The following is a 25,687-nucleotide window of genomic DNA, read 5'->3' as shown; positions in this document are numbered from 1 at the left end:
GACTTAACTGGCTAAGATTAGACTAAGTTACCGGAAAGTAATAGAACAAAAGACACAACCGACCCTTTAACATATCTTCTCCTTCTCCTCTTCTCTCTCTTTTCTCTCTTAAGGAAACTACAAAAATCTAAGGAAAACTCAACTGGGAATTGTGTTTGAGCTGGATTTATGAAGGATTAGCCTAGTTCTGACTAAGGGACACTCAACCAGGATCAAGGTAAGGATTGAATCTCACTCTTGAACATTAGAACTTTAAGTCTTGACTGGGTATTAAAAGTGTTTATGGTTTTGATATTAAGGATTGAATTAAAGCTGAGAAGTTTGGATTCTAGCTCAAGAGCTTGTTAAGGAAGTGGTTCAAAAAAGAAGGCAAGCTTCAATTCGTAATTTAGACGTTAAAATTTGAGTTTGCATGACTGGTTTTTGATGTTTTGAGCTACTGGGTTTCAGAAACCAAAAAGGGATTTTAGTAGGTTTTTAAGCTGGATTTCTATTGGATTATGCTGTTAGAATCATGTTAAAAGTTTTGTGATTAATGGGTTTTGAATTAGGGTGGTTTTGAGCAAGGTTAGGATGCTAGAAATGGTGGATTTTCTGGGCACGAAGGGGTGGGCCGCGACTCTGTTCTAGAGCACAGGGCGCGGCTCGGCTACTGGTAGCCGAGGACAGCTTATTATACACTGAGCTCGGTTTAAGCGGGGCGGAGTCAGTGGGGTAAACAAAGGGTGCGACCTAAGTTGTTGGCCCTGATAATTGTGTAACTTGATTGTTATTAATGTTTAATTGCAACTTTGATTCTGAGTACATGTTATGTGGTTGATATGAGTGTTAAGTGTTTGATCATGCTTAAAGGATTAATTATCTGCTATTGTTGTTTGTGATGCATATTATGTTTTCTTGCTGGGCCTTGGCTCACGGGTGCTACGTGGTGTAGATAAAGGCAAGGGCACACTTGATCATCCCTGACTTGGAGAGCTCTATGAGCCGAATGTACATGACTAGCTGCTCAGTCGCCACGGTTGAGGGGAAGGCAGGAACAGGGGTGCCAGAAATGTCTGTTTTGCCTTAGAATGGCTGATGGTTATATGTATTTTTGGAGATTTTGTAAACCGACTTTTAAACACAATTTTTTTTTTTGGGATCCCATGTGTAAAAATATTAACTTATATAAAATGTATCTTTTCTAGACCAAAACCCTTTTTAACCCTAGCACATTCACGGTTAGTGACACGTTTTAACTAAATGACTTGATTAGCAAGTCCTGCACCATTATAAATACATAGTGTAGCGGTCTTGGTTATCCAAGGCGTTACAGCGTTAACCCTGGTTATCATATGTGAATTGATTGTTGAAATGAAATGATGTACTTGGTATGCTGAATACTTGAATGACATGAATGTTTGAACTGTTGAGTACTTGTTTATACTGTATGAGTTATCTGGTTGTTGCTTGATGATTATGCTCTGTTATTGTGTTTTCTTGCTGAGCGTTGGCTCACGGGTGCTACGTGGTGCAGGTAAAGGCAAGGGAAAGTTGGACCAGTCCTGAGATGGAGGGCTTTGAGGCTGAATGTACATAATCAGTTGATCGGCCGGCATGGCCGAGGAGTGGAACAGGACGAAAAAAAGAAGCTAAATTGTCTGTTTTGCCTTAGAGTGGCTAGTAACTGTATTTTAATCCTAAAATTTTGTAGACTGTCTTTTATCTTTACTACTTTTGGGATCCCATGTTAAGGAAATGTTTATTTGTAAGAAATGAAGCTTTTGAGACCAAAATATTTTAACCCTAGTTCATATATAGTTTCAGTAACACATTTCTAATTAAATGACTTGATTAGCAAGTCTTGCACCTTTATAAACACAGTGTAACGGTCTTGGCTATCCAGGGCGTTACAATAAGTTTGTTAAAGGTCTAAGATATATGTTAGAAATGTGTATATCCAAGTATAGAGTGTTCACAGAATATGCTAAAGTGCATAATAGGTTCAAAGAAAATTATTGAATCTATGTAAGGTAAGAAAATCCCAGTTGTCGTTGTACATGACCAATATTAAGTTATGAGTTTCTTAAGTCTAAATATTATGATTAGCACAATGAAAGGATTGAACGACAAAGCTCGTTAATGGAGATTATAGATAAGTGATAGTCGTGAAATGTTGGGAATGACAGAAAAGCAAAGGCCGTGTTGGTGATGGTTTAGACAAAATGGTGTTCTTATGATTTATCACAAACCTTATAGTTAGCACGAAATAATGTATTGGCTGTCGAGGTCTTATGGATGAGGTATCACCGAGGTTGTTAATCTATTGTTACATATCAAGGAGATTCTACAGCCGATCTTGTTAAGCGATTTTTTTCATGTACTGTAATGCCCTACTTCCTTAGAACCGTTACTAAGTGAGTTTAAAGATGTGCTGTCAACTCGCTAATCGAGGTTTTAGAATAAAAATTGTAATTAAGCCATAAACAGAGGAAAAACTTTAGAAATAATTCAATTTCATTGAAAATCATAAAATTTTGACACCTGGGATCCCAAAATACAGATTAGAAACATTTACATCATATAAATCGGACCAAGTCGACTAAACGACAAAATCTAAGTTTATTTACAACCATCTCCCAAAATTCTCTTGCTGTGGCAGCCAGGCTGGCCCAACATGTACACACCGCCTCACGCCTGCTACACTCATGGTCTGTTGGCTTTCTCCTTACCCTTACCTGCACCACAGAACATCTATGAGCCGAAGCTCAGCAAGAAATCCCACAAATAGATAACATATGCAACACATATATCAAGCATATAAACAGGCCACCAATGGGCTAAACACATACGGCCTAGCCATCCCAGGCGTATACCAAGCCCTGGGTTCGCGGTCCACACCGTGAGGATATCCCAGGTATCCTTTTAGGGACTCGCCCTGGCAACTCGCACCCCACGTGTTGAACGCTGCTCCCAGCCCCTTGCCGTTCTCGGCCTTGCACTCAACGTGCCTAATGCCATTCCCGGCCCTTCACCATTCTCGGCCCTCTACCGACCTCGGCCTACACCATTCCTGGCTCTTGCCGATCATTCACACAATAACATTCATAGCATAATAAGTAAGTACAGAATTCTAGCAAATTCAGTCAAAGGGCTATGCCCTGCAGATCAAACACATTGGGCTCAGCCCTGCATACCAGTTCTATTCAAACTCATTGGGCTCAGCCCTGCATACAAGCTCTATGGGAACAAGGGTTTTCTTACCTGATTCCCGAGCTCTCCGAGCAGCGATGTCCCGAGCACAGTCCTCTAACTTGAGCCTCGCCGAAACCCTAGACACAACACATTAACAATATCCATCCATCAAGTTCTAATCCATTAAATAACTTCGAGCCATAACTCTAACCTCCAGGACCTTGAATTCTATCAATCCAGGTGATAAAATCCATCCTGAGCCTTAACCATAGAGTTCCCAAACCTAAACATCCTTAAAAATACAAACTAGCTCTAAGAGCCGCGACCCCATCCTCAAGTGTCGCGGCTAGCCTCAAAACAGAGGCTAGCATCTCCTTGGAGCACACACGGGCCGCAGCGCGCAACATCAAACGCCGCGGCACTCCTCAAGCATTTCGACCTCCCATGGCCGCGTGCACACGGGTCGCAGCGCACCCCTCCTAGGGCCGCGACCCTCCTCTCCAAACCCAGAATTCTTCACCTTTCTTCTGCATTTTCTTCAAACCAAATCATCCTATAATCAAGCTAACAGTTCCAGACAATCAACACCAGTATTCTAGCCCAGCTTCAACACCAAAACCCATCAAAACCTGCTCCAAAACTCTACTAAGATACCCAAGAACAGATCAAATTCTACCAACATGCATAGCTTAGAAACACAACTAAAATTCAAGCATAACTCCCATGGTAGAGCTTACCTTTTGCTAATTTAAACCTCTGAAGTTGAACCTTAATCCCCAAGCTCCTAGCTCCTTAACTCCAACAGCCCAAAGTCCTCAATTTCCTGACTAGTTCAACCAAAGTTCTCCTTTGATATGCCTTAGAGAAGAGAAGGTGAGAGAGAGAGAGAGAGTAATAAGAAGTTATCCTCAACTGAGAAGGAGAGTATATGTCGGTTTTTCTAAGTTTCTAAATGATTCTCCCTTTTTGTTGCATTCACTTAAGTCTATGTGGTTACCTCAAAGTTCGGGGTACCAAAACGTCCCCAAGGGAAAAATGGTAAATTTCCCCAATGTTCCCTCCTAGGCATTCTATCCTCAAATATATATCAAAATATTTATTTTCACAACCTGATAACCCCATAACACATCTAAAACCCGAACTACCCCTCGACTCGCCCCGAGTCGGAATCTCAACCCTGTTGTGATTTCCTGGCTAATCGCTCCCCAAGACTGTCTCGGATCGTGCTGCACAGACATATCACATATATATACATCATTTATCACATTTATGCCCCTAATACCCAGACGGGGCTCACATGCACATTTAACTCAACTAAACATGCATCATTATCATATATTCACATTAATCCATATATTAACATAATAATCCATTTATTGCCCTCCAGGCACACTAATCAAGGCCCTAAGCCTTATTAGCAAATTCGGGTCATTACATGTACTGTTTGGTTTATAAGGTTAGCATCGAGCCAAATGCTATAGTTGAATAGTTGAGCTTTTTTCACCAACAGAATTCTAAGAAATTTTTTTGTGTTAACTGACAGTGAGAAGAAATGCAATCTGCCTCCTAATCTTTGAACAATAACCACACTATACAGCCCCAAAAATACCCCAAGCCATAACAATGGCTGCCTCACGAATTTCCATAGCACTATTAACAGATAATAACCAACAAACATACATTGAAAATGCCCCAAACCCCCAAACTATCATCTAGAAAATCTGAGTATGTTTCCTTCTTCAGAGAAAATTGCACAGAATTTTTTTTCTACAGAGTTGCCAACTCTGTTTGGGGCTAACTCATGTGTGTGGGGCTTTGGCTTGGACAATAGTGGCTGGGATGTTCTCTCGACAGGGGCTCATGAGTGTGGGTTGGGGTAGGGTTACAGGGAGATGGAGCTGGGTGGTGTGGCTGTGGTCTCAGATCGTGGCTAGGCGCGACTTATGATGCGGGTGATGGTGATATGGGGTGGCGACGAGGAGTGAAGTTAGTGGTGGTTAGTGAAGAAGGGTGGCGACTAGGGTTACAGATGGTGTGAGGGGAAGAAGAGAATGGAATGGAACAGGCTGGGTGTTTGAGAGTTTTTTTTTTTAAATTGCAGAAAATGTGTCGCAACCTACTTGGCGACACATCGCAGGTTTCTCTGCCCAAAACAACCAAAATTCCCTGAACATGTTGTGCGCTTAGTCTAGATTGTTGTAGCATTATCTTAGCATTACATCTAGTATTTTGACAAATAAACTAGTAATAAACATCATCAATTCCAAGTTTCATACCAGATTGTTTTAGCATCAACTCAAAACCCACTACCCCCAAACTCAGCAGAATACTCTCCTTAACACACCTTTTTGAACAAACCACAAATTAACATGGTGAGATATTGGCTTCCATTATTAGGAAAAATAAAACAAAAATGCAAAATCCAACCAAAACTACTAGTGTAAATGTTTGTTGCCTAGAGATTTACACATTAAGCCCGACAGCTGCATTCTTTCTTCAATCATGGATCAGCTAAGTGGAGTGAAGTCTTGTTCCTCTTGACCTCACCTCCAAAATAGTGCTCCAGTCGCTGCCTATACACTTTAAACTCAACCCCATTAGAATCTTTTAAATCCACCGCCTCATATGGATACACCCTCGCTACTGTAAAAGGACCAGACCAGCGTGATTTTTGCTTCCAAGGAAATAACTTCAGACGCAAATTAAAGAGTAATACTTACTGCCCTTCTTCAAACACTCGAGCTTGAATGTGTCTATCATGCCATCGCTTAGTCTTCTCCTTATACAACTTGGCATTCTCATAAGAAATCAACCTCAGCTCTTATAATTCATTAAGCTACAATAGACGAGCCTCCCCAGCTGCATGAGAATCCAATTTTAATTTTTTTTATTACCCAATAGGCACGGTGCTCAAGTTCCACAGGTAGGTGACAAGCCTTCCCAAAGACCAAGCGATATGGAGACATGCCCAATGGGGTTTTGTAAGCTGTCTGATAGGCCCACAAAGCATCATCTAATCGTTGCGACCAATCCTTCCTTGATGATCTCACCATCTTTTCAAGAATACTTTTAATCTCTTTGTTTGTTATCTCAACTTGCTCATTGGTCTGTGGATGATACCCCGTGGCAAACACTGTATTTTGCTAGGAGGGATGCCAAGACTTTATTTACAAAATGAGTACCCTCATCACTAATCAAAGCTCTTGGCGTGCCAAATCTTGTAAACACATGCTTATGGAGGAACTTCATTACCACTTTAGAATCATTTGTAGGACTAGCTATTGCCTCCACCAACTTAGAAACATAATCAACCGCCACTAAGGTATATAGATTCCCGAAGGACGGAGGGAAAGGATCCATAAAGTCAATCCCCCAAACATCAAACAATTCCACCTCAAGTATATTAGTGAGAGGTATTTCATTCCTCGTTGAGATATTACCTACTCTCTGGCAGCGATCACAGCAAGAAACATAAGATTAAGCATCCTTGAAAATAGTAGGCAAAAAAAACCAGATTGGAGCATCTTAGCAATAGTCCGTGTTCCTCCAAAATGCCCCCCACAAGGGGAAGAATTACAATGACAGAATATCAGCCACATCTTGTTCAGCCACACACCTTCGTATCATCTGATAAGCACATTGCTTAAATAGATATGGTTCCTCCCAAAAGTAAGTTTTCACATTATGGAGGAATTTCTTTCTTGTTGACTCGATAAATCAGGATGCATGAGTCCTCACAGGAAGTCTTCACTAGAACCATGGTATCTCACAAGAAGTCTTCACCTCAAAAATCTGCTCATCAGGAAAGGTCTCATTGATAGGAACATGATTTTGAGATAAACCATCATGTTCCATCCGTGATAAATGGTCAAACACCTTGTTTTCCACTCCCTTTCGATATTGTATCTCCAAACAAAAATCCTAAACCAATAACACCCAACGAATTAGCCTTGGCTTAGCATCTTTCTTTGCTATCAAATACTTCATCGCTGAATGATCTGTGAAAATAATGACCTTGGCACCCACAAGATAAGAGCGGAATTGATCAAAAGCATATACAATGCCCAACAACTCTTTTTCAGTCACAGTATAATTCACTTGGGGTCCCGTTAACGTACAACTTGTGTAATAATTAGAGTGGAACACCTTGTTTCTTCGCTGCCCAGAACAGCCCAACGGCATAGTCACTTTTATCACACATAAGTTCAAATCGCAAAGACCAATCTGGTGCTACAATAATAGGAGCTATAATCAACCTTTTTTTCACGCTCTTCAAAAGCTTGCACACATGCCCCATCAAAAATCAAGGGAACATCCTTCTCTAATAAATTGAAAAGTGGCTTGGAGATCTTGGAAAAGTCTTTAATGAATCTCCGAAAAAAACTTGCATGCCCCAAGAAACTCCTTATGCGCTTCACTGAGATAGGAGTTGGGAATTTCTCAATCACTTCAATTTTTTCCTTGTCAACTTCAACGTCTTTGCTTGATATTTTATGCCCCAAAACAATGCCCTTCGTCACCATTAAATGACATTTTTCCCAATTGAAGACTAGATTAGTTTATCCGCCTCTCTTGAGGACTTTAGCTAAATTGCTCAAGCATTGATCATACAAATCACTAAAGACAGAGAAATCGTCCACGAAAACCTCAAAAAATTCCTCCACGATATCAGAAAGATAGCCATGATGCACCTTTGAAAGGTTGTTGGTGCGTTACATAACCCAAAAGGCATCCTCCTTAAGGCAAAGGTCCCATAAGGGTAGGTAAAAGTTGTTTTATGCTTATCTTCAGGAAAGAATTATAGTCTCTCCTAGCCAATCTATCAAGCATTTGATCCATGAAAGGAAGAGGAAAATGATCCTTTCAAGTGGAATTATTAAGCTTGCGATAATCCATGAATATCCTCCACCCAGTAACTATTCTTGTAGGAATTAATTCATTGTCTTTATTCCGTACAACAGTCAGTCCTCCTTTCTTTGGAAAACATTGAACTGGACTGTCCCAATAGTTGTCTGAGCTTGGATAAATTATTCTAGAATCTAATCATTTAATGATTTCTTTCTTCACTACTTCTTTCATAATTGGATTTAGCCTTCTTTGCCCCTCAATATACCCATTTTTATCATCTTCTAGCAGAATTTTATGCATACATAGAGAAGGACTAATCCCACGAATATCAGCTATGGTCCAACCAATAGCTTTCTTGTGTTGCCTTAGGACATCCATCAACTTTTCTTCTTGTTCATCACTTAACTCCCCTGAAATTATTATAGGAATTTAGATGATGGTCCCAAGAATGCATATCTCATGTGTGATGGTAAAGCTTTTAAGTCTAACTCAGGTGGTTCTTCAATAGATGACTTTTGAACTTTAAAATCTCGAGATGACAACTCCAAAGGTTCAAACCGAGTTCTAGTTTATAAACCTTGAGAACTTACTTCCAACAAAGCTAATAATTCCTCCTCTTCATCATTGTTTGGCTCATACAACATAACTCTTTTTAAAGGATTTTCATGCTGGCTAGTTTCCATGACCTTGGTGGCTAAAGAATCCACCACAGAGATAAGTGAACAATCTTATATTTCAGCTGGGTATCTCATGGCCTTAAAAACATTAAAGGTGACCTTCTCATCTTGGACTCTCATGGTAAGTTCTCCTTTTTGTACATCAATTAGAGTTCTCCTCGTAACTAGAAAAGGCCTCCCAAGAATAACTGGCACTTCCCTATCTGCTTCATAATCAAGGACAATAAAATCAGCAGGGAATATAAACTTATCTACTCAAACAAAGACATCCTCAATCTTGTCATCAGGATGGGCAACTGATCTATCCGCCAGTTGCAAAGTTACTGTAGTGGGCCTTATTTCTCCAATGCCTAATTGCTTAAATACCGACATAGGGATCAAATTAATGCTCACCCCCAAGTCACGTAGAGCCTTCCCACTATAAGAATTCCCAATCGCGCATGGAATGGAAAAATAACTGAGATCTTTCAATTTAGATGGCAGCTTATCTTGTAAAAATGCACTGCACTCTTTAGTCAAGAACACAGTTTCAAACTCACCCAATCATCTTTTCTTTGTCAAGATATCTTTCATAAACTTGGCATAAATGGGCATTTGCTCAAGTGCATCCTCCAACGAAATGTTAATGTGTAGCTTCCTCAAAAAGTACAGAAACTTGTTAAATTGATTATCTTGGTTTTTATTCAAAAAACATTGAGGAAATGGAGGCTGCTGAAATTTTGAGCTTTTTGGGAAAATTTGCTGCGACAATGCTGCAGCATCAGGCATAGAATCAACTTTTTGTACACCAGAATTTTCTTGAGTTCCTTTAACCCTTGCCTCATTTTGGATTAAAGAGGGATCTTTTTCATGCATATAGTTCTTTGTCAAGGCTTCCAATTCCTTGCCACTACGCAAGGTGATTGCCTTACAGTGTTCTTTGCCCAGATTTCTTGGGTTTTCAGTGTCACTTGGCAAACTCCCTTGGGGTCTATTTCTTAACTCATTAGCGATCTACCCAACATGGTTCTCCAAGTTTCTCAAAGAGGCAGCTTGACTCTGAATTATGGCATCTATTTTCGCCATGTAAGCATCGGATTTTGACATGAAGGCCTCATTATTCACCATGTGTGCTTTCAACAAAGATTCGAGGGAGTTAGATGATTCCCCATGTTGTGGCCTTGACTGAACATAACTAGTTAGATAAGCTAGCCTTGTAGGTGCATTAACATTATTAGAGGCAACCCCTTGATTTCTCCATGAAAAGTTGGGGTGTTGCCTCCAAGCTGGATTATAGGAGTCTGAATTCACTCCTCTATTATTATTATTCCCCATGTAACACAACGATGACGAATTTGATGGGAAATTATCAAAGGTGTGAGTATCACCACAATAAGCACAAAATACATTCTCCACTTCAGCCATGGGTTGTGCTACAGCTGAATTCACACCCATATTCATAGTTTTCGACATGTTGGAGATGGAGGACACTTGTGTTGTCGATGAGGTGATAGCATCCAACTCGTGAACACTTGCTACCCTTCTATTGCCCGAAGAAATTATATTGGTGGGCCACTGGTAGTTGTTATGAGCTATTCTTTCTAAAATCTCATAGGCCGCATTATAAGACTTGGCCAAAAGTGCCCCATTAGCTGATGCATCTACTACCATCCTCGTATGAGCATTGAGACCATTGCAGAAAGTCTCCATTTGGATACAGTGCGGTATACCATGGTGAGGGAATTTCCTAAATAATTCTTTGAATCGCTCCCATGCTTCATAAAGAGATTCGTCTTCCTATTGATACAATGAGGTAATCTCAGTTCGGAGTTTGGCATTTTTAGTGGGAGGGAAGTATTTCATCAAGAACCTTTCAGCCAGTTCTTGCCATGCGCTGACTGAATCCGAGGGCAGTGAGTTTAACCATGCTCTTGCCTTATCCCTCAGTGAGTAGGGAAACAACTTTAATTTCAAGGCATCTTTGGTAACTCCAAGTAACATAAAAGAATCACTCACCTCCAAGAATAGACGAAGATGAAGGTGAGCATCTTTTGTAGGCATAACACTAAACTGACCAATTGTCTGAAGCATCTGAATCATTACTGGCTTCAATTCAAACTATGGTGCATGGATTTCTAGTCTCAGCAATACCCATATCTAATTCATTGAACAGGGGTACAACTTGCTGTCTAATAACTCTATCTCTGTCATCGGCCACCAATACCGCATTGTGAACCTCATTAGCAGTCACACCTTCTTGAGCTTCTTGAGCCTGTGCTGGTTGTCCAGCATCCATCATCACTATTCCCACTTGATTGGCTTGCTGTCTTCTCCTTTGTCTAAAAGTACGCTCCATTTCTAGGTCAAGAGGGAGTAGCTCAGGGTCTTGATCCTCGTTCATAAATGACTAAACCTTAAATTTTTCAAGGATACACAAAAATCAGAACTAAAACAAAAAAATGAATTGCAAAAATATTAAAATAAAGATAGTTGATTTCTTTTTATCAATCCCCCCCCCCCCCTCCCCCCCCAAAACTTGTTGTGTAAATTAAAGCAAATAAAATTGTGCAAGTGTACACAGTCAACAACAAGTAATATAATGATAAGGAAGATCGTTTCCACGAGGATTGATTATTTTAATCAACTATTCTAAACTTTAGCTGATGCAATTTAAGAGCAAAAAATATAAAATCAATAATTTTAAACACTAATTAAGAAAAAAGAAAATAAAATGAAAATTAATTAAATAGCCAACAATTAAATTTAGAACCACAAATTAATAATGTTATGATGGATTAAATAAGAGAAAACTCATAATCCCCCTATTATGCAAGTCTGGAACTATTGCTGTGAGATCAGATGCAAAAATTTAGGGTATTTCCAAATTGCATAACCCTTTTCAAGTGCATTTATGCTAGCAAACTCCAAATGAGATTTGCATATAGCTATGCTAAATTAACACCAAGAACAACCAATTAAACCACAACCTAATAAAATATGCATGGTGATCATAGATTGAATTAACAACATGCATCACTCAATTCCTAAGTCCATTAATCACAACAATTTTCATTGTTATGATTAACTCGATTTCTTACTAAAGTTGATTAAGAAATAACAAGAGTATTCAATATAAACAATTGAGTGAAAAGCATCAATTCCCATAGATTAAAAGTAAAGTTCCAAGTCTTATATAATAGGGTTCAAATAAAGGTCTTAGCTACTCTAAATTTTAGTTCATATTCAAAATCTTAAAACACACTCATTCATAAATTCAGTCATTAAAACAAAATAGAATTCTAAAATAGAGTATGCAAGTGAAAAAGAACGAAAAAGAATGAAGAACGTGTAATCCAAGATGGTGATGGTGGCAATATTCTTCTCCTTTTGCTTCCCCACGTGCTTTTATCCTCCTCCAATGGTTGCTGTCATTTTTCTTTTTCAGAATAAGGCCTATATCTCCAAAAAAGGGAAAGTTCCCTTAGGTCACCCCAACCTTCCTCACGTGATTCTCTCCTTCTTTTTGGGCTTGTTTTCTTTTATTAATTTCTTGGACCAGCCCACTCAAAACCCAGTCAAGAAAAAAGATGCTGACTGTAAAACATTTTTATCTAGTGGCTGGATTTTCGTTACTTGTTGCCAAGTTGTCAAATGCCCTAATGCTTCAGCAATTCTCACAGCATTAGCTCCAAAAATCTCAGCAGCTATTGCATTTCCAATATTCAGCTTACCATGATAATCTAACCCCGGTTTTCACCATTCCAGTAGTCGAAATAAGTTTAATTCATGCACAAATTCCACTTAATTCACTATTAAACATCCAGGGATAAAAAAAGATGAAGTCATGCCAAAAATGCAACTAAGCTAGACCCAAATCACTTTTTTCCAAATGAAATGATAAGTTAAATTGAATAAAATAACTCTATATTCATAGAGTTATCAGGGACACCGAAGTCGATAGTGTCGGATTGAGACCATTTATTTCCATAGTTCTAAAAAAGGTTGTAGAGGGCGATGAGTATAAGATTGAGATTAAGAATTATTTGTTCCCTTCAGACAAACTTACAACCTGAAGAAACGACTCAGACTTTAAGAATTTAACTTCGAATGTGTATGTTTTCGAGGCATTGAGTTAAGTACGGTTTTCTGATTGGATTGTCACGGTGATGAATGTCAGCCAACGGCTACAGTGACTCTAAATAAAATATAGTGAGACAGGAATGAGAAGTACTCGTTCCAGGAAATGAGATGAGGGACAAGAATTATTTTGGTTCAGAATTTGTCTGGGGGACCAATGAAGTTTTCTATGATTGGTAGGGCATGAGTGTCTGCTTATTTGAAAGGACATAGGAGTTCACAAATTTAAACTTGGGAACATGGAGATTCCAGGATTGGAGACTTTGTACTTCTCCGAGTATGGTGGACCAAAAAGGATAAGATAGTTTGGGAAAGAAATAGGAGTTTTGACTCTAGATTTGATAGGCTTGTGAGATACTGACCACGATTTGGCCAGGGGCCTATAGATTAGCCTTACCCTAGCATGGGTAAAGGCTCATAAGGTGTAACTGGTGCCAATATTAGAGAAAGAGGTGTCGAGTACTACCCATGATTGGGTGAAGAAACCCTGGAATGTTAGTGGGATTTACTATGTAAGAAAAGTCAATGGAAATCACGAATAGAAGAGATAAAGTGTTACAGAATAAAACATTCACTCTAGTGAGGGTGTTACAAGGAGTATCAAGATAAAAGACTAGACTTTAAAGTTATAATTAGATTCGCAGGATTGGTATCCCGAGACGTTTGAATAAATTTCGAGGATGAAATTTCAACAAGGAGGGGATAGTTGTAACATCCCGAATTCACTATTAAGTCTAAGTGCCTTGACTACTGTGCTTGGAGGGTATAATAGGATTTATATGTGGAATTAATGGCATATATGTATTGTTATACGATATAAATGGTTTATATGGTAATGTGAATATTTATGCATGTTTATGTGTATTAAATATGCATGCGAGCCCGTTTTGGTAAATTGAATCATATTCATAATCTTTGACTCGTTGAGGGTATATTATTTGTAATATATATGCTTTATGAGTGATTCCACAGTATTGTGAAGATATATTTGAGATCTGTGGTCTGAGTTGATCCTAGTGAGCAGATTAGCGGAATAGTCACAACTAGGTTAAATCCTCGGTACTGGGTGAGCCTAGGGGTATTTTGGGAAACCTAGTGAGTATTCAGGATTTATCGGGTAACAGATAGTTATTTGGTGATTATTTGGTTATGTCAGGATTAATCAAGGATTTATAGTGCAATTTGAGGATTAGCGGGAAATTCAGCTAATGATCGATCTACCCTAATGGGCTTTGAAGGTGGAACTCTTGGATAAGGGGCATTAAGGTCATTTGCTTGGCCTTGGACTACCATAGTCTTCTAGGGGCCTTAGGAGGTTTAGGAATCAAGCAGAAAAGGGAAGAAGAACCTAGACTACTCTCTCTCTCACGTCCTATCCCTCCCTTGAGAATTAGTTGGAGTTTGAAGCATTTTGAAGTAGTTTGGGCTTAGGAAATTCAAGGTTGGAGCTGGATTGATTGAGGTCTAGTTCAGGGGTCATGATTCTGAAGGAGGTTATACCGCTAAAGCTCAAGGATAGGGATCGTGCTCGGGATCGCCATACGCTAGCTACTCGAGAATCTAGGTAAGAAAACTACACTCGGGTTGTGATTGGGGCTTGGACCCCTATTAATAAATATGAGTATGACTATGACTATATGTGAGAATATGGCTATAACTGTAGTTGAGAATATTCGGTAGGGCATGCTTGTATATGCTGCATCTAATTGCTTGTTGTGCAATGTATGTGTGATTTTATCTATTCTGAAGGCTAGCCTAAGGGTGCCAAGGGCTGATAACAAGCATGCGGAATGCAGCCAGGCCTAAGCGTGCCAGAGTCGACTATAAGACCAAAGGACTCGGCCTAAGGGTACCGGTCCTGGACATTATACAAATAAACAAAAGTGTTGTTTGCACTTAACTAACTGAATTTGTTGATGAGATTGGATTATGTGTTTGATTGAGTAAAATATCATTGCTAAGCTTATTGCTTATATTGTGTGGTTGATGGAAATTATTGATCTAAGTATACTGTTTATATACTATTGCTCATTTCTACTTGTTGATTTAAGTTTTCTTGCTAAGCCTTGGCTAATTGGTGCTATGTGGTGCAAGTAAGGGAATGGTATAGCTGGACCAGCCATGAGTTAGAGTGCTTCAGGGGCAGTGTGTACACATGCAGCCTACTCGACCACTACAACTTTGATAGCCTGGGAGATACTAAGGTTGAACCATGTTTTGCCGCTTAGGACGACTAATTTGTATTCCCTTTGTCTTTTATCAATCTGTAACAACTTTTGGGATCCCATGTATGAAATTAATATTTTAATGAAAAATAATCACTTTATTGACAAAATCTTTTATACCTAACCTTGACATAGTCTTTAATTACACATTTAAGTCCAAAGGACTCGCTTAGCGAGTTAAGCACTATTTTAAACACACAGTGTAATGGTCTTCGCTAACCAAGGCGTTACATTTCATGTATGACATGTAATTTACTAATACATGATCATGTCATCAATCACATCAATAAACATTTATTTAAATATATAAATAAACAATAAATGATGAATCGAGTGACTATTGGGTATCGTACAAAGAGAAAGAGACAGGTGGATGTCTATGCTATTTGGTAGGATACACAAGAACACACTTTTGAATCTAAACACATGAGTGAGTATTCTTCTCACAATACAGAGATAACAAAGTTTTCTATTTCTCTCTCTTGAAAAAATAACATGTGCGAATATGGGATAATTTCCCTTGAATCATCCATCGATGAAGGCACAAGTCCATGGAAGAAAGGGGTCTCGTATAGCAAGGCCCGCGTGTCCAAACCCCAAAAATAACAAAGTGTGCTAGCCGCATATGAGCGTGAGCATCGAAGGAGAGAAGGCCTTACTATGCGAGGCCTAACTCGCCTTAGGCGTGCACACATACTCCCCCACAGCCACTTGACGCGCCCCTCGATAGGCAAGGGCCTCCCATAGCCAAGCCCTACTCATTACTTGAATTCTATAACCCTTGTGTGCCTTAAGAATAGGGACGCGTGCATGGTATAAGGAGGGCCTCGAGGTGATCCTTGCACAAGGCTAACTTGCTTGGGAGTCACTCATCGAATCGCTAGGCATGAAACTTCCCAAACCTTGAGACAAGGAAGTATGACTAGAACAGCCTCGCTATGTGAGAGGGTCTTGCTATGCAAGGCATCTTCAAGGACAGACCCCAATTTGATGCATCAGGATGGTCCTCAATACATGGCCTCATGATTTGAGGCGATACATAGCCTCACGATATGCAGGAAGTGCGCTTAGAAGAGCCTCGCTATGCGAGGTAAGTCTTGTTGTGCAAGGCCTCTCCAAGTTCAGACGTTACTTTCTTATGAAAGGATAGTATGAGGTAGACGCAAGGTCGAGCGCACTTAGTCACCATGGCGCAAGGCTAGTACGTTGGCCCAACGAGGCCTATTTCAACCCTTAGTTCTCCAACACTTAGCAAAATGTAAGGAAGCTTAGAGAATAGGTGAATCTTTGAAATGTGAGAATGACCATCAAGTAAGAGACATGCGTATGAGTACGGGATGCATGACCATAAAGGTGGAAAATGTGTGATTCTGACATCCGTATCCGACCAATAATGGTGATATGAATTAGTACGAGAAGTGGTAGCATGATCTGCATACCCTTGACCATGTACCAAAGCTAACACCATGACTCTCTACACTGCTACGTCCTGCACCACTACCCTCACAATGTACCTACAAACACGATCTTGTCCCTTAGGACCACCCTAAATCAGGGGCCATTAGAGCCCATCTATAAATAGGCTTCGACCCCTCAAACTAAGGGGTCAAAAAATTCATTGTATATAGAGGTAGTTAAGCAATATAAGTGTTTTCCTCCATAGTTATAGTGCTACATTCTTCTTTTGCTAGCTCATCATAAGTTCCATTGACTTAGTTTTAGTAATACCCTTTGAGTTTTCTAACCCTTTATCGTTGACGAGTTCTCACCGTCAATAGTTTGGCATCGTCTGTGGGAAGGACAAGTATCAAGTCATTGTTCTTCCATCCATTCTGATAAGAAGAAATGCCAAGGCATTCGAGATTCCTACGAGAATCACAAGATGTGGAGATCCACCGAAACGAAGACCATCTAAGGGCCTCCAGGAGAAATCTTCCACCACTTGAGAATGGAGGTGTGTCAGAGGAACATCTAGCCCCTGAAAAGGAAATGGAAGCATCATCCCCGACTATCCAACCTATTGGAGACCCTCCAGAACCTTCAGCCTCCCCCTTGGGTAGCCCAGGTACACACCCTCATCTTCGACCATTGACCATTCTGCGCTCTAGTTACCGGGATCCAGGTCCCTCTACGCACAGGTCTGGAAAGTGTCATCCGGTACACTCTGTGAGCTCAAGCTCCAAAACTTGCTTTTACGAAGATGAGAACCGAGAGTTTCATAAAAAGAATCAAAGGCTGGAGACCACGTCAGAGAACATGTAGGAGGTGCTGAACGACCTACCGCAAGGGAAGTCAAGCATGCCCCTTCCCAAGCACAAGGAGTAAAAACATGGGAAGGGAGAAACAATCGTCCCCGTGGATGACAAAAAAACTCAGCTTTCCACTAGCCACACTCCCCGAACCAAGCATCACGAAAGCCCTAGGTCAGCGAAGTACACCCAAGAACAAAGGTGGAGTGACGATGCTGGTCATAGAAATGAAGTCGAGGTCACCTCAAAGGATACACCCCTGACCTAAGAGAAAAACTCAATAAAAGGTTAGGTGTAAGGACAACACCCCCTATGGCCCCTTTAGAGGATAAGGGACTCCTTGAATAGAAGGAGGCAAGAGCTAGACACCGAGATGAGGAGTCTTCGAAGAAAAATAGTTACTGTGTCTGTGAGCATATTATTGATGGTGAGTTCGATTACTAGTCACCTTTCACAAGGATGATTCAGGTCAAATGACTCTCGGCCAACTTCAAAGAGCCTCACATGACCCCTTATGAGGGCAGTACAGACCCCAAGTACCATCTTGATGCCTTCAACGACTTGATGAAATTGAGGGGAATAAATAGCAGAGCAAGGTACCATTGCTATGTCATCACACTGAAGGGAGCTGCATACAAATGGTTCAAGAGGCGAAGGCTAGGAACCATGAGGTCATGGCAACAGTTCCTTGACGAATTTCTCTAGAAACACCATGCAATACGTGATTACGCCATGCCGGGCACCAGCCTCGCTGACGTAAAGCAAGGTGAAGACAAAAGCTTAAAAAGCTATATTCACAGATTTAATATGGAAGCAGCTAAAGTAGGAAGCCTGACTCGAGGATAATTAAAAATGGCAATCATGGCCGGAGTGCGCATAGGCAGCAAGCTATGGGACAATATGCTCAAAAGAGAGGTTAGTGATTTAGATGAATTCTATGAAAAAGCACAAAATTACATCTGCGTTGAGGATGGCCACGAGAACCTAAAGGCAGAAAAAAGTGAACCCCTTTCCAAGCCTTCATCCCATGAAGGTTCAAGTGGTGTGAAGAAGAAAAGAGTGTATGAAGGGCCAATAGATGACCACCAGAGAAAACACAAACATGGAAGTGAACCCAGGCAAATTCCATACACCTTCTATACAGACCTGACAGATTCTAGGGAACACATCATCCCCATGAATGCAAATCAAGTTCCTTTTAAAAGACCCCCATTGATGAAAAAAGACCAATCCAAAAGGGACCTTGTAAGTATTGCTAATACCATAAAGATATTGGCCATACAACGGTGAAATGTACCCATTTAAAAGTTGAAATCGAGGAACTCATACACAGGGAGCACCTGGGCAGGTATGTCAAAAGATAGAACCAAAGGTCTGAGGATAGGTCGCACCACGAGCTTGAGAAAGAGCCCCAAAAGTATAAGTAGAGGTAAGAACGGTCTTCGGAGGTCCAGGATTTGGGGGAGAGTCAAGGAAGGGTCAAGATAGGTACACCAGGGAAGCTAGACGAAGTCCACCCCTGTGCATCATGACCCTAGAGCAGCGACCTCCAAAAACTTTTAAGGGGGAGAATGATTTGATAACCTTCACTGAGGAAGATGCACGAGGGGTGCATTTCCCCCACAACGACCCCCTTGTGTTGACCGTCCAACTGGCCATTATGAGGGTACATCGAGTCCTCGTGGACAATGGAAGCTCTGTAGACATCTTATATCTCCTCACCTTGGAGAAGATGGGCTTGGGCATCAGGAACTTGAAACCCTATCATACCTCCTTATACAGATTCAATGGGGACTCGATACAACCCTTGGGAACAATCGAGTTAGCCCTCACCATGGGAGAGAAACCCTGGCAAATTTAAAGCCTTTGTAGAGATGAATCCACCCAAGAACAAGAAATAGGTTCAATGTCTAATGGCAAGGGTAGCAGGGCTCAACAGGTTCATTTCGAGGTCCACAAACAAGTGCTTCTCCTTCCTCAATATCCTAAAAGGGAGCAAAAATTTCGCTTGGGATGAAAGCTGCGAGGAGGCCTCTGCTACATTGAAAGAGCACCTCAGGTTAGAGGCTATACCTGTACTTAGCAGTGTCCGAGCATGGTATAAGCGTCCCCTTAGTCAAAGGAGATAAGAAGCATCAACATCCCATATATTACATCAGCAAACACTTAGTGGATGCCGAAATCCGATACCCAGAAATAGAGAAGTTGGCGTATGCTCTAGTGGTGGCCTCAAGAAATTTAAGGCCCTACTTCCATGCCCAGGCAGTTAAGGTACTCACCAATAACCCCTTGAGGCAGGTCTTTCACAAACCAAAAACCTCGGAGAGACTGCTGAAATGGTCGATTGAGTTGAGTCAATTCGACATAACCTATACCCCAAGGGTCTCCATCAATGGGCAGGTGCTCGCAAACATCATAGTCGAGTTCACCTATCGGTCCAATGAAGAGGGAAAGATAAAAGAAAGTGAAGTTGTTTGCAAGGAAGAAGAAGGAAAGCTCGAGGAGTGGAGCCTCCATGTAGATGGAGCGTCCAACGAAGGGCGAGCTGGAGCGGGCATAGTGATGACCAGGCATGGGGGGCACAAGATGTATTGCATGATAAGGTTTGGATTTGGGGCTTCGAACAATGAGGCAGAGTACGAAGAACTTCTGGCTGGCTTGCAGATTGCCAAGGAACTAAAGGTAATGTGCTTGCACATTTTTAGAGACTCACAACTTGTAGTGTTTCAGGTGAAAGGTGAGTACCAAGCGAGATGCCTCAAGATGGCTGCATACCTGACGAGGGTAAAATATTATTTAGATCATTTGGAGGGATATACCATAGATCAAATCCCAAGGGGGAAGAATGTCCATGCTGATGCCCACCCAAAGCTGGCCTCCACCAAGGATGAAGATATGCTCGAGTCTATCCCCGTGGAATACTTATCCAAGCTGAGTATCGATGAAGCAGAAGTTCACATAATCAGCACCCCTAAGGAGTCATGGGTCAACCCAATTATGAGATATCTGAAGGATGGAGCTCTACCAACAGACAATAAAGAAGCTCAGAAGCTAGCGTACAAAGCTGCCTGATACACCCTAGTGGATGGGTCTTGTACAGGAGGGGCTTCTCTGTCCTGCTCTTGCGTTGTAATGGCGAGGAGGTAGCAATGAAGGTTCTATATGAGATACATGAAGGCGAGTGTGGAAACCATGCAGGTGGGTAGTCCACGGCCAAGAAGGCCATGAGAAAAGGGTATTACTGGCCATCCATGGAGAAGGATGCCAACGACTTTGCAAGAAGGTGTGATAAGTGTCAGAGACACGCAAACTACTCTCGACAGCCCCCATATGAGCTAGTGAGCATGAACAGCCCTTGGCCTTTTTCTATTTGGGGGAAAGACTTGATTGACATTGTTTCCATAGGCTAAGGAGGAGCAAAGTACGCAACTGTAGCGGTGGATTATTTCACCAAGTGGGTGGAAGCAGAACCTTTTGTCAAAATAACGGCCAAGCAAATTGTCACCTTTATCAACAAGCCCATCACCTGTAGGTATGGGATACCCTATAAGATCATATCCGACAACGACACTCAGTTTGAAGTAGGGTTGTTCGAGGACTGCTGTAAAAAGAGAGGCATAAGGAGGAGTTTATTTGCTGTGGTACACCCACAAGCCAATGGGCATGTGCAAGCCATTAACAAGGTCCTCAAGAAAAACCTAAAATCAAAGTTAGAAAAGTTTAAGGGAGGTTGGCTTGATGAGCTACAGAATGTACTTTGGGCTTATAGAATAACGCCACGTTCTACTATCGGGGAGACCTCTTTTGCCTTAGCATATGGGTGTGAGGTTGTTCTCCGGGTGGAAATGAAGATCAGTTTTTTTAGGGTACAAGCTTACGATGACCAAGCCAACCATATAGCAATGACTAAAAATTTAGACCTGCAGGAAGAAAGAAGAGAGAAGGCCCAAGTGAGGTTGGCAACATAACGACAACGAGCCACGAGGTGCTACAACTCCAGGGTTCGAGAAAGGGCATTCAGGGTAGGGGACCTAGTGTTGATAAATGTCCTCTCCAACCCATGACCCGGGGGTAAGTGTGTTGGGGGCAAAATGGGAAGGACCCTACCAGGTCGCCCAGATGATACCTCCTAACCTACAAGTTAGCACTTCCAGATGACACCGTTGTACCCCGAGCATGGAATGCAGAACACCTCAAGAGATACTTCTAGTAAGACTTTCACATCCAATACACGAATATTCATAATCCATTCACTTTATGTTAGTTTCAGTAATAAAAAATCAAAGGGGTTGCCCAAATAACCTCACAGTAGATGCAATATTGCCATGCGTGCATTTGTAATCTGCTTGCTATCAATGAAAGAGTTTCCTATCTTGCATATTACATTACTTCTATATGCAAGCACTTATATAACAAATATACACACATTGTCAAAGTCTATGATGGGAGCAAAATGATCAAAGTGCTCAATGGAATGAATCCCACAAAGCACTTGGGGGCAGGATAGGAGGCATATATATATATATATATTTAAAAAAAACCTTGCGAGGCATCTCTTGAGTTCATGAGGGTTAGCTACCCTTATGGATATCAAGGGAGCCAAAAGGTTCTACGGGGATAACCTCGCAACAAAGGCTAGATACCCCCACGGGGGGTATGGTCTCAATGAGAACATCTGTTGATAAGCCTAGAGCATTTCTTCAATTCATAAGGATTAGCTACCCTTATGGATGCCATGGGAACCAAAATGTTCTACAAGGATAACCTCGTGATAGGCTAATACCTCCATGAGGGGTACGGCCTCAAGGACGATATCCACCAATAAGCCTAGAGCGGCCACCAAGCCGTCTAGCCAAAATTAAGAAACCCTTGTAAAAATAGTACTATACATAATGATGACAAGGACGCTTCTCGCACAAAATAACAAGCACACACAAAGAATATAAAAGGATGCCAAGAACCAAAGGGTTAACTGTAGATTCCAAGAACTTTACTTAGCTAGTTAGATAGTAGTAGTAGTAGTAGTAATAGTTGATAGTAGTTGTAGTATATCTATGACTGTGGATTTTGGTTCAAGCCAGGACTTAGTTGGACACTCATAGTAACACTTGTAGATTTTCTGAGTTTAACCTATAGTTTAAGAATATTAATTATAACCTAAGGCTTGATTAATATGACTGACTATGGAGATGATAATTATTATACTATAAGGTTTAGATAGACCCAATAAGGTATTAACACTTGTCAAGTGTAGGTTTAATGAGAATTAAGTATTTTTTAGGAATAAGTTTATTAAGAGCAATATTTGAAAATCCTAGGGTCTGCCAGCAGCTTTGAAATCGTTAAAGGACTTAGTCAAGGCTGTTTACTCAATTCAAATTAGGCTGAAAAAGTGTAATTACGTGTATAATATTTCAGCGTATCCTGATATATCGCAGCTCTAGGGGGCGATATATCACCATACGGGGATATGAAAAACACGTAGCTTCCCACGACCACCTCGACGAGCCTCGGGTATATCAGCCCAGGCGATATATCGCCTAGCATGGGGCGATATATCGGCTATGGTGCATGATTTTTGAACTATTTTGAAACCGAGCTCATTTTAATCCTTAACCTCTTGATAAGTCCAGCATCTTTTTGGCCGAGTCTTCAGCCTCTGCTGAAGGATTATTCAAATATTTTTCAATTAAAAAACCATTATTTTATTCAAGCTAAATAAAGATCTTTTCATTCTTGAACTCTATAAATAGGACTTAGTGCCCAGCCATTTCTTCATTCATCAAGCTGAGTTCAGAGCCTACAAGCGGCTAGGATTACTATAGAGGGTTAAACACTTGGGTTGGGGTTATAAGCTTAATCATTATAAGCTTATCAAACACTTGGGAATTGAGGATAATAGTGTATTTCGATTTCGAGGTATAGTTCGGTCATAATACATTAAAGGTATTCCTATGCTTAAGTTCCTTTCTGTATCGTTCCATTAGTTTTTATAGTTTATCTCTACTCAAATCCTAACTCAGTACTCTTTATTATTGGTTAGGCATCTAAGTTCTTTGAATTTAAGGTTCTTGTTGGTAAGTATCTTTCTCAAATGGTTTAGTTCATTCTCTTCATCTTCTTCTTTTAGAAATACTCACCTTTTCGTTATGGTATTTAGGAGTGTTCCAAAATCCCGACTTTGTTCTCATCATCCCGGTATATTGGTAAGGAAAGTAGGATAGTTTTATATGCTTATATGTTATGTTGATATGTTATGATAAGTTATGCCATAATATGTTATGATATGTCTTTTTATGTTTCATGGTTATGATTTGCCCTACCTCAAATATTAGACAGGGGACATAGATGTGTTATCATAAACGTACCATGTGATCTAACCTACCTCAGATATTAGAAAGGGGACATAGATGGTTTATCACATGTTTTAATAGCCATTAATAGCATAGTCTTATATGATGTACGTCTTTATAGATATATGTTTATAGCTTATAGTTTATGTGTATGATTATGTTTCATGCTTGTAGTAGATTTTCCTTCCTTGGCATTAGGCTCATTCCTTTATGTTTTATATGTGCAGGAAAATAGCTTTGGCGGCGGGAAGGTTCTTGGCAGCTTGGGAATGTGTATTGAGGGAGAATTACATCGATGGACTGCGTGAACGATTCGAGGATGAAGTTGCTTTTTAGTCTTTTAATTATGATTTCTATGTATTTACGCATTTAATTTTTGTAACCCATTTATTTAAGTTATGTTATGTTTTTATTTTCAAAACAATGGGATCCCATATCCTACTTTGAATTTTATGTAGTTTAACATTTGTTTTACAAGTTTTAATAAAGTAATGCTTATTTCACATGTACGTTTTCTTAAAGATTAGTGTCTATGTATAGTAGTCATTAATGGTCCAAAGTCTAGAGTAGTTGGGTCGTTACATTAACATGTCCTTACAAGTATATTCTAGGTCCACTAAAAACACTATCGTCATCAATCCAAGGAAGACGTAAGGAATTCATAAAAAGAAAAGGTACTTATCAAAGTACCTTACGCATGATAACCAAAAAATGATGACAAAGGCTCAGAAGGCCAATACATCCTCCCAGTCAATATAAAAATAAGCAAGGACTTAGAGATAAAGAGTTCCACGTATTATCAAAGACTTATAAGGAGTTCCATATAAAAGAAAAAACATAGAGGGTTACACAACAACATATATATATATATGTAAAAATAAACCTTGGAGAGGGGTCTATGGGTTTCCACCCCGAGCTTTCCACTGAGCACTCTTCTCGGTCGCCTACTATCCAAAGGGAGACATGTTGACATTATGATTAGTCCTCCACATGGCGTGAAATATGCGTTCCACTATGCCATTCTAAGCATTTACCAGGTTAACCTCAAGACCGTTGATCTTCACATTCAAGGTATATCTCGATTTCCTTCTTCATTCTAAGATTGGTTTGAATGGGATCATGGGGAGTTTTGGATGATTGTCATGGTTCCAAGAGGATAGAGGAGTGGTTCGAAAAGATCAAGGACCCAAGAGAAACAAAACCTACAACTTTAAAGATAAAAATCTTGTGTTTTGGTAATAGTTGTATGTTTAATGTTCCAATCTGAGTTTTTGAGATGCATAGAATGTTTTGATCTCTGTTTTATGTTGTAATAAGTTATTTGAAATCATTATATGATCCATGCATGTGTTCTATGTTGATCTTTTAGTGAAAATACAAAGTTTCCATAGGAAGTTTATAAAAATTTGTTGCTGCTAGATTTTATGGGTGACTTCCAACGAGTCAAACCCTAATTTTACAATCTGTTCTCATAAAAATGATTTTACCACAGTTAAATATGGGAATATTACATAAGTTTAAGCTTTTAAACCACTGAAATATACAAATATGCCCTCGACTAGCCAAAATTATGAAAATTCCCTTCTAATAAGAAATGGGCTCACATGCATGCAAATACAGCCATATAATAATACAACTCACATAATCATGCATATTATCCCATAATAACACAATTAACCAGTTATTGCCCTCCTGGCCTCCTAATCAAGGTACTTAGCCACATTAGGGAATTTGGGACGTTACACCTGGTGACTTGGTAAATAATTGTCCACCGATATAAATAAGACGTCCGACTTAAATCCCGTGACATAAGAGTCTGGTTAAACTCTGTGACACATGTATGTAAGATGATTCTGGAATCAAACTATTAAGATTATGAGAGTGTGTTGAATTCCCCTAGGAGTCTTAGTAACTAGTGTATTTTAAGTATACACATGTGTTTGTGTTGAGTAAGTTAAGTTAATCTTGACCTTGTTGGCAACAACATGAAACATGCTAGTGTATTGTCTGTAATAGTTCTTTGCACTAGATTAATTAAGGGCTGA

The 25,687-nt window shown here is 40.2% G+C and overlaps 1 protein-coding gene and 1 non-coding gene across 2 annotated transcripts; one reads left to right on the top strand and one right to left on the bottom strand.

Annotated features, from left to right (window-relative positions):
• Positions 1 to 5,674: 5,674 nt before the first annotated feature.
• Positions 5,675 to 7,697, bottom strand: LOC133806482 (uncharacterized). The gene is made up of 6 exons (XM_062244579.1): positions 7,431 to 7,697; positions 7,189 to 7,332; positions 6,958 to 7,095; positions 6,427 to 6,621; positions 6,069 to 6,317; positions 5,675 to 5,848 (listed from the first exon to the last, which is right to left on the bottom strand). The coding sequence occupies exons 1-6, from the start codon at positions 7,695 to 7,697 to the stop codon at positions 5,675 to 5,677; spliced, it is 1,167 nt and encodes a 388-aa protein (XP_062100563.1).
• A 2,707-nt stretch (positions 7,698 to 10,404) lies between these two features.
• Positions 10,405 to 10,511, top strand: LOC133807555 (small nucleolar RNA R71). The gene has a single exon (XR_009879461.1). It is a non-coding gene; the product is annotated as a small nucleolar RNA R71 (small nucleolar RNA).
• Positions 10,512 to 25,687: the final 15,176 nt, after the last annotated feature.

This window comes from Humulus lupulus, chromosome X (assembly GCF_963169125.1).
Source record: "Humulus lupulus chromosome X, drHumLupu1.1, whole genome shotgun sequence".
Classification (NCBI taxonomy): domain Eukaryota; kingdom Viridiplantae; phylum Streptophyta; class Magnoliopsida; order Rosales; family Cannabaceae; genus Humulus; species Humulus lupulus.
This window is presented reverse-complemented; position numbering and strand designations above follow the sequence as displayed.

Coding starts and splice junctions, on each gene's coding strand:
- LOC133806482 (XM_062244579.1), bottom strand. CDS start 7,697: ATGGTGACGAAGGGCATTGTTTTGGGGCATAAAATATCAAGCAAAGAC. Junction 7,333..7,430: donor TTGAAGAGCGTGAAAAAAAG/GTTGATTATAGC, acceptor TGTTCTGGGCAG/CGAAGAAACAAGGTGTTCCA. Junction 7,096..7,188: donor CTTATCTTGTGGGTGCCAAG/GTCATTATTTTC, acceptor TTATTGGTTTAG/GATTTTTGTTTGGAGATACA.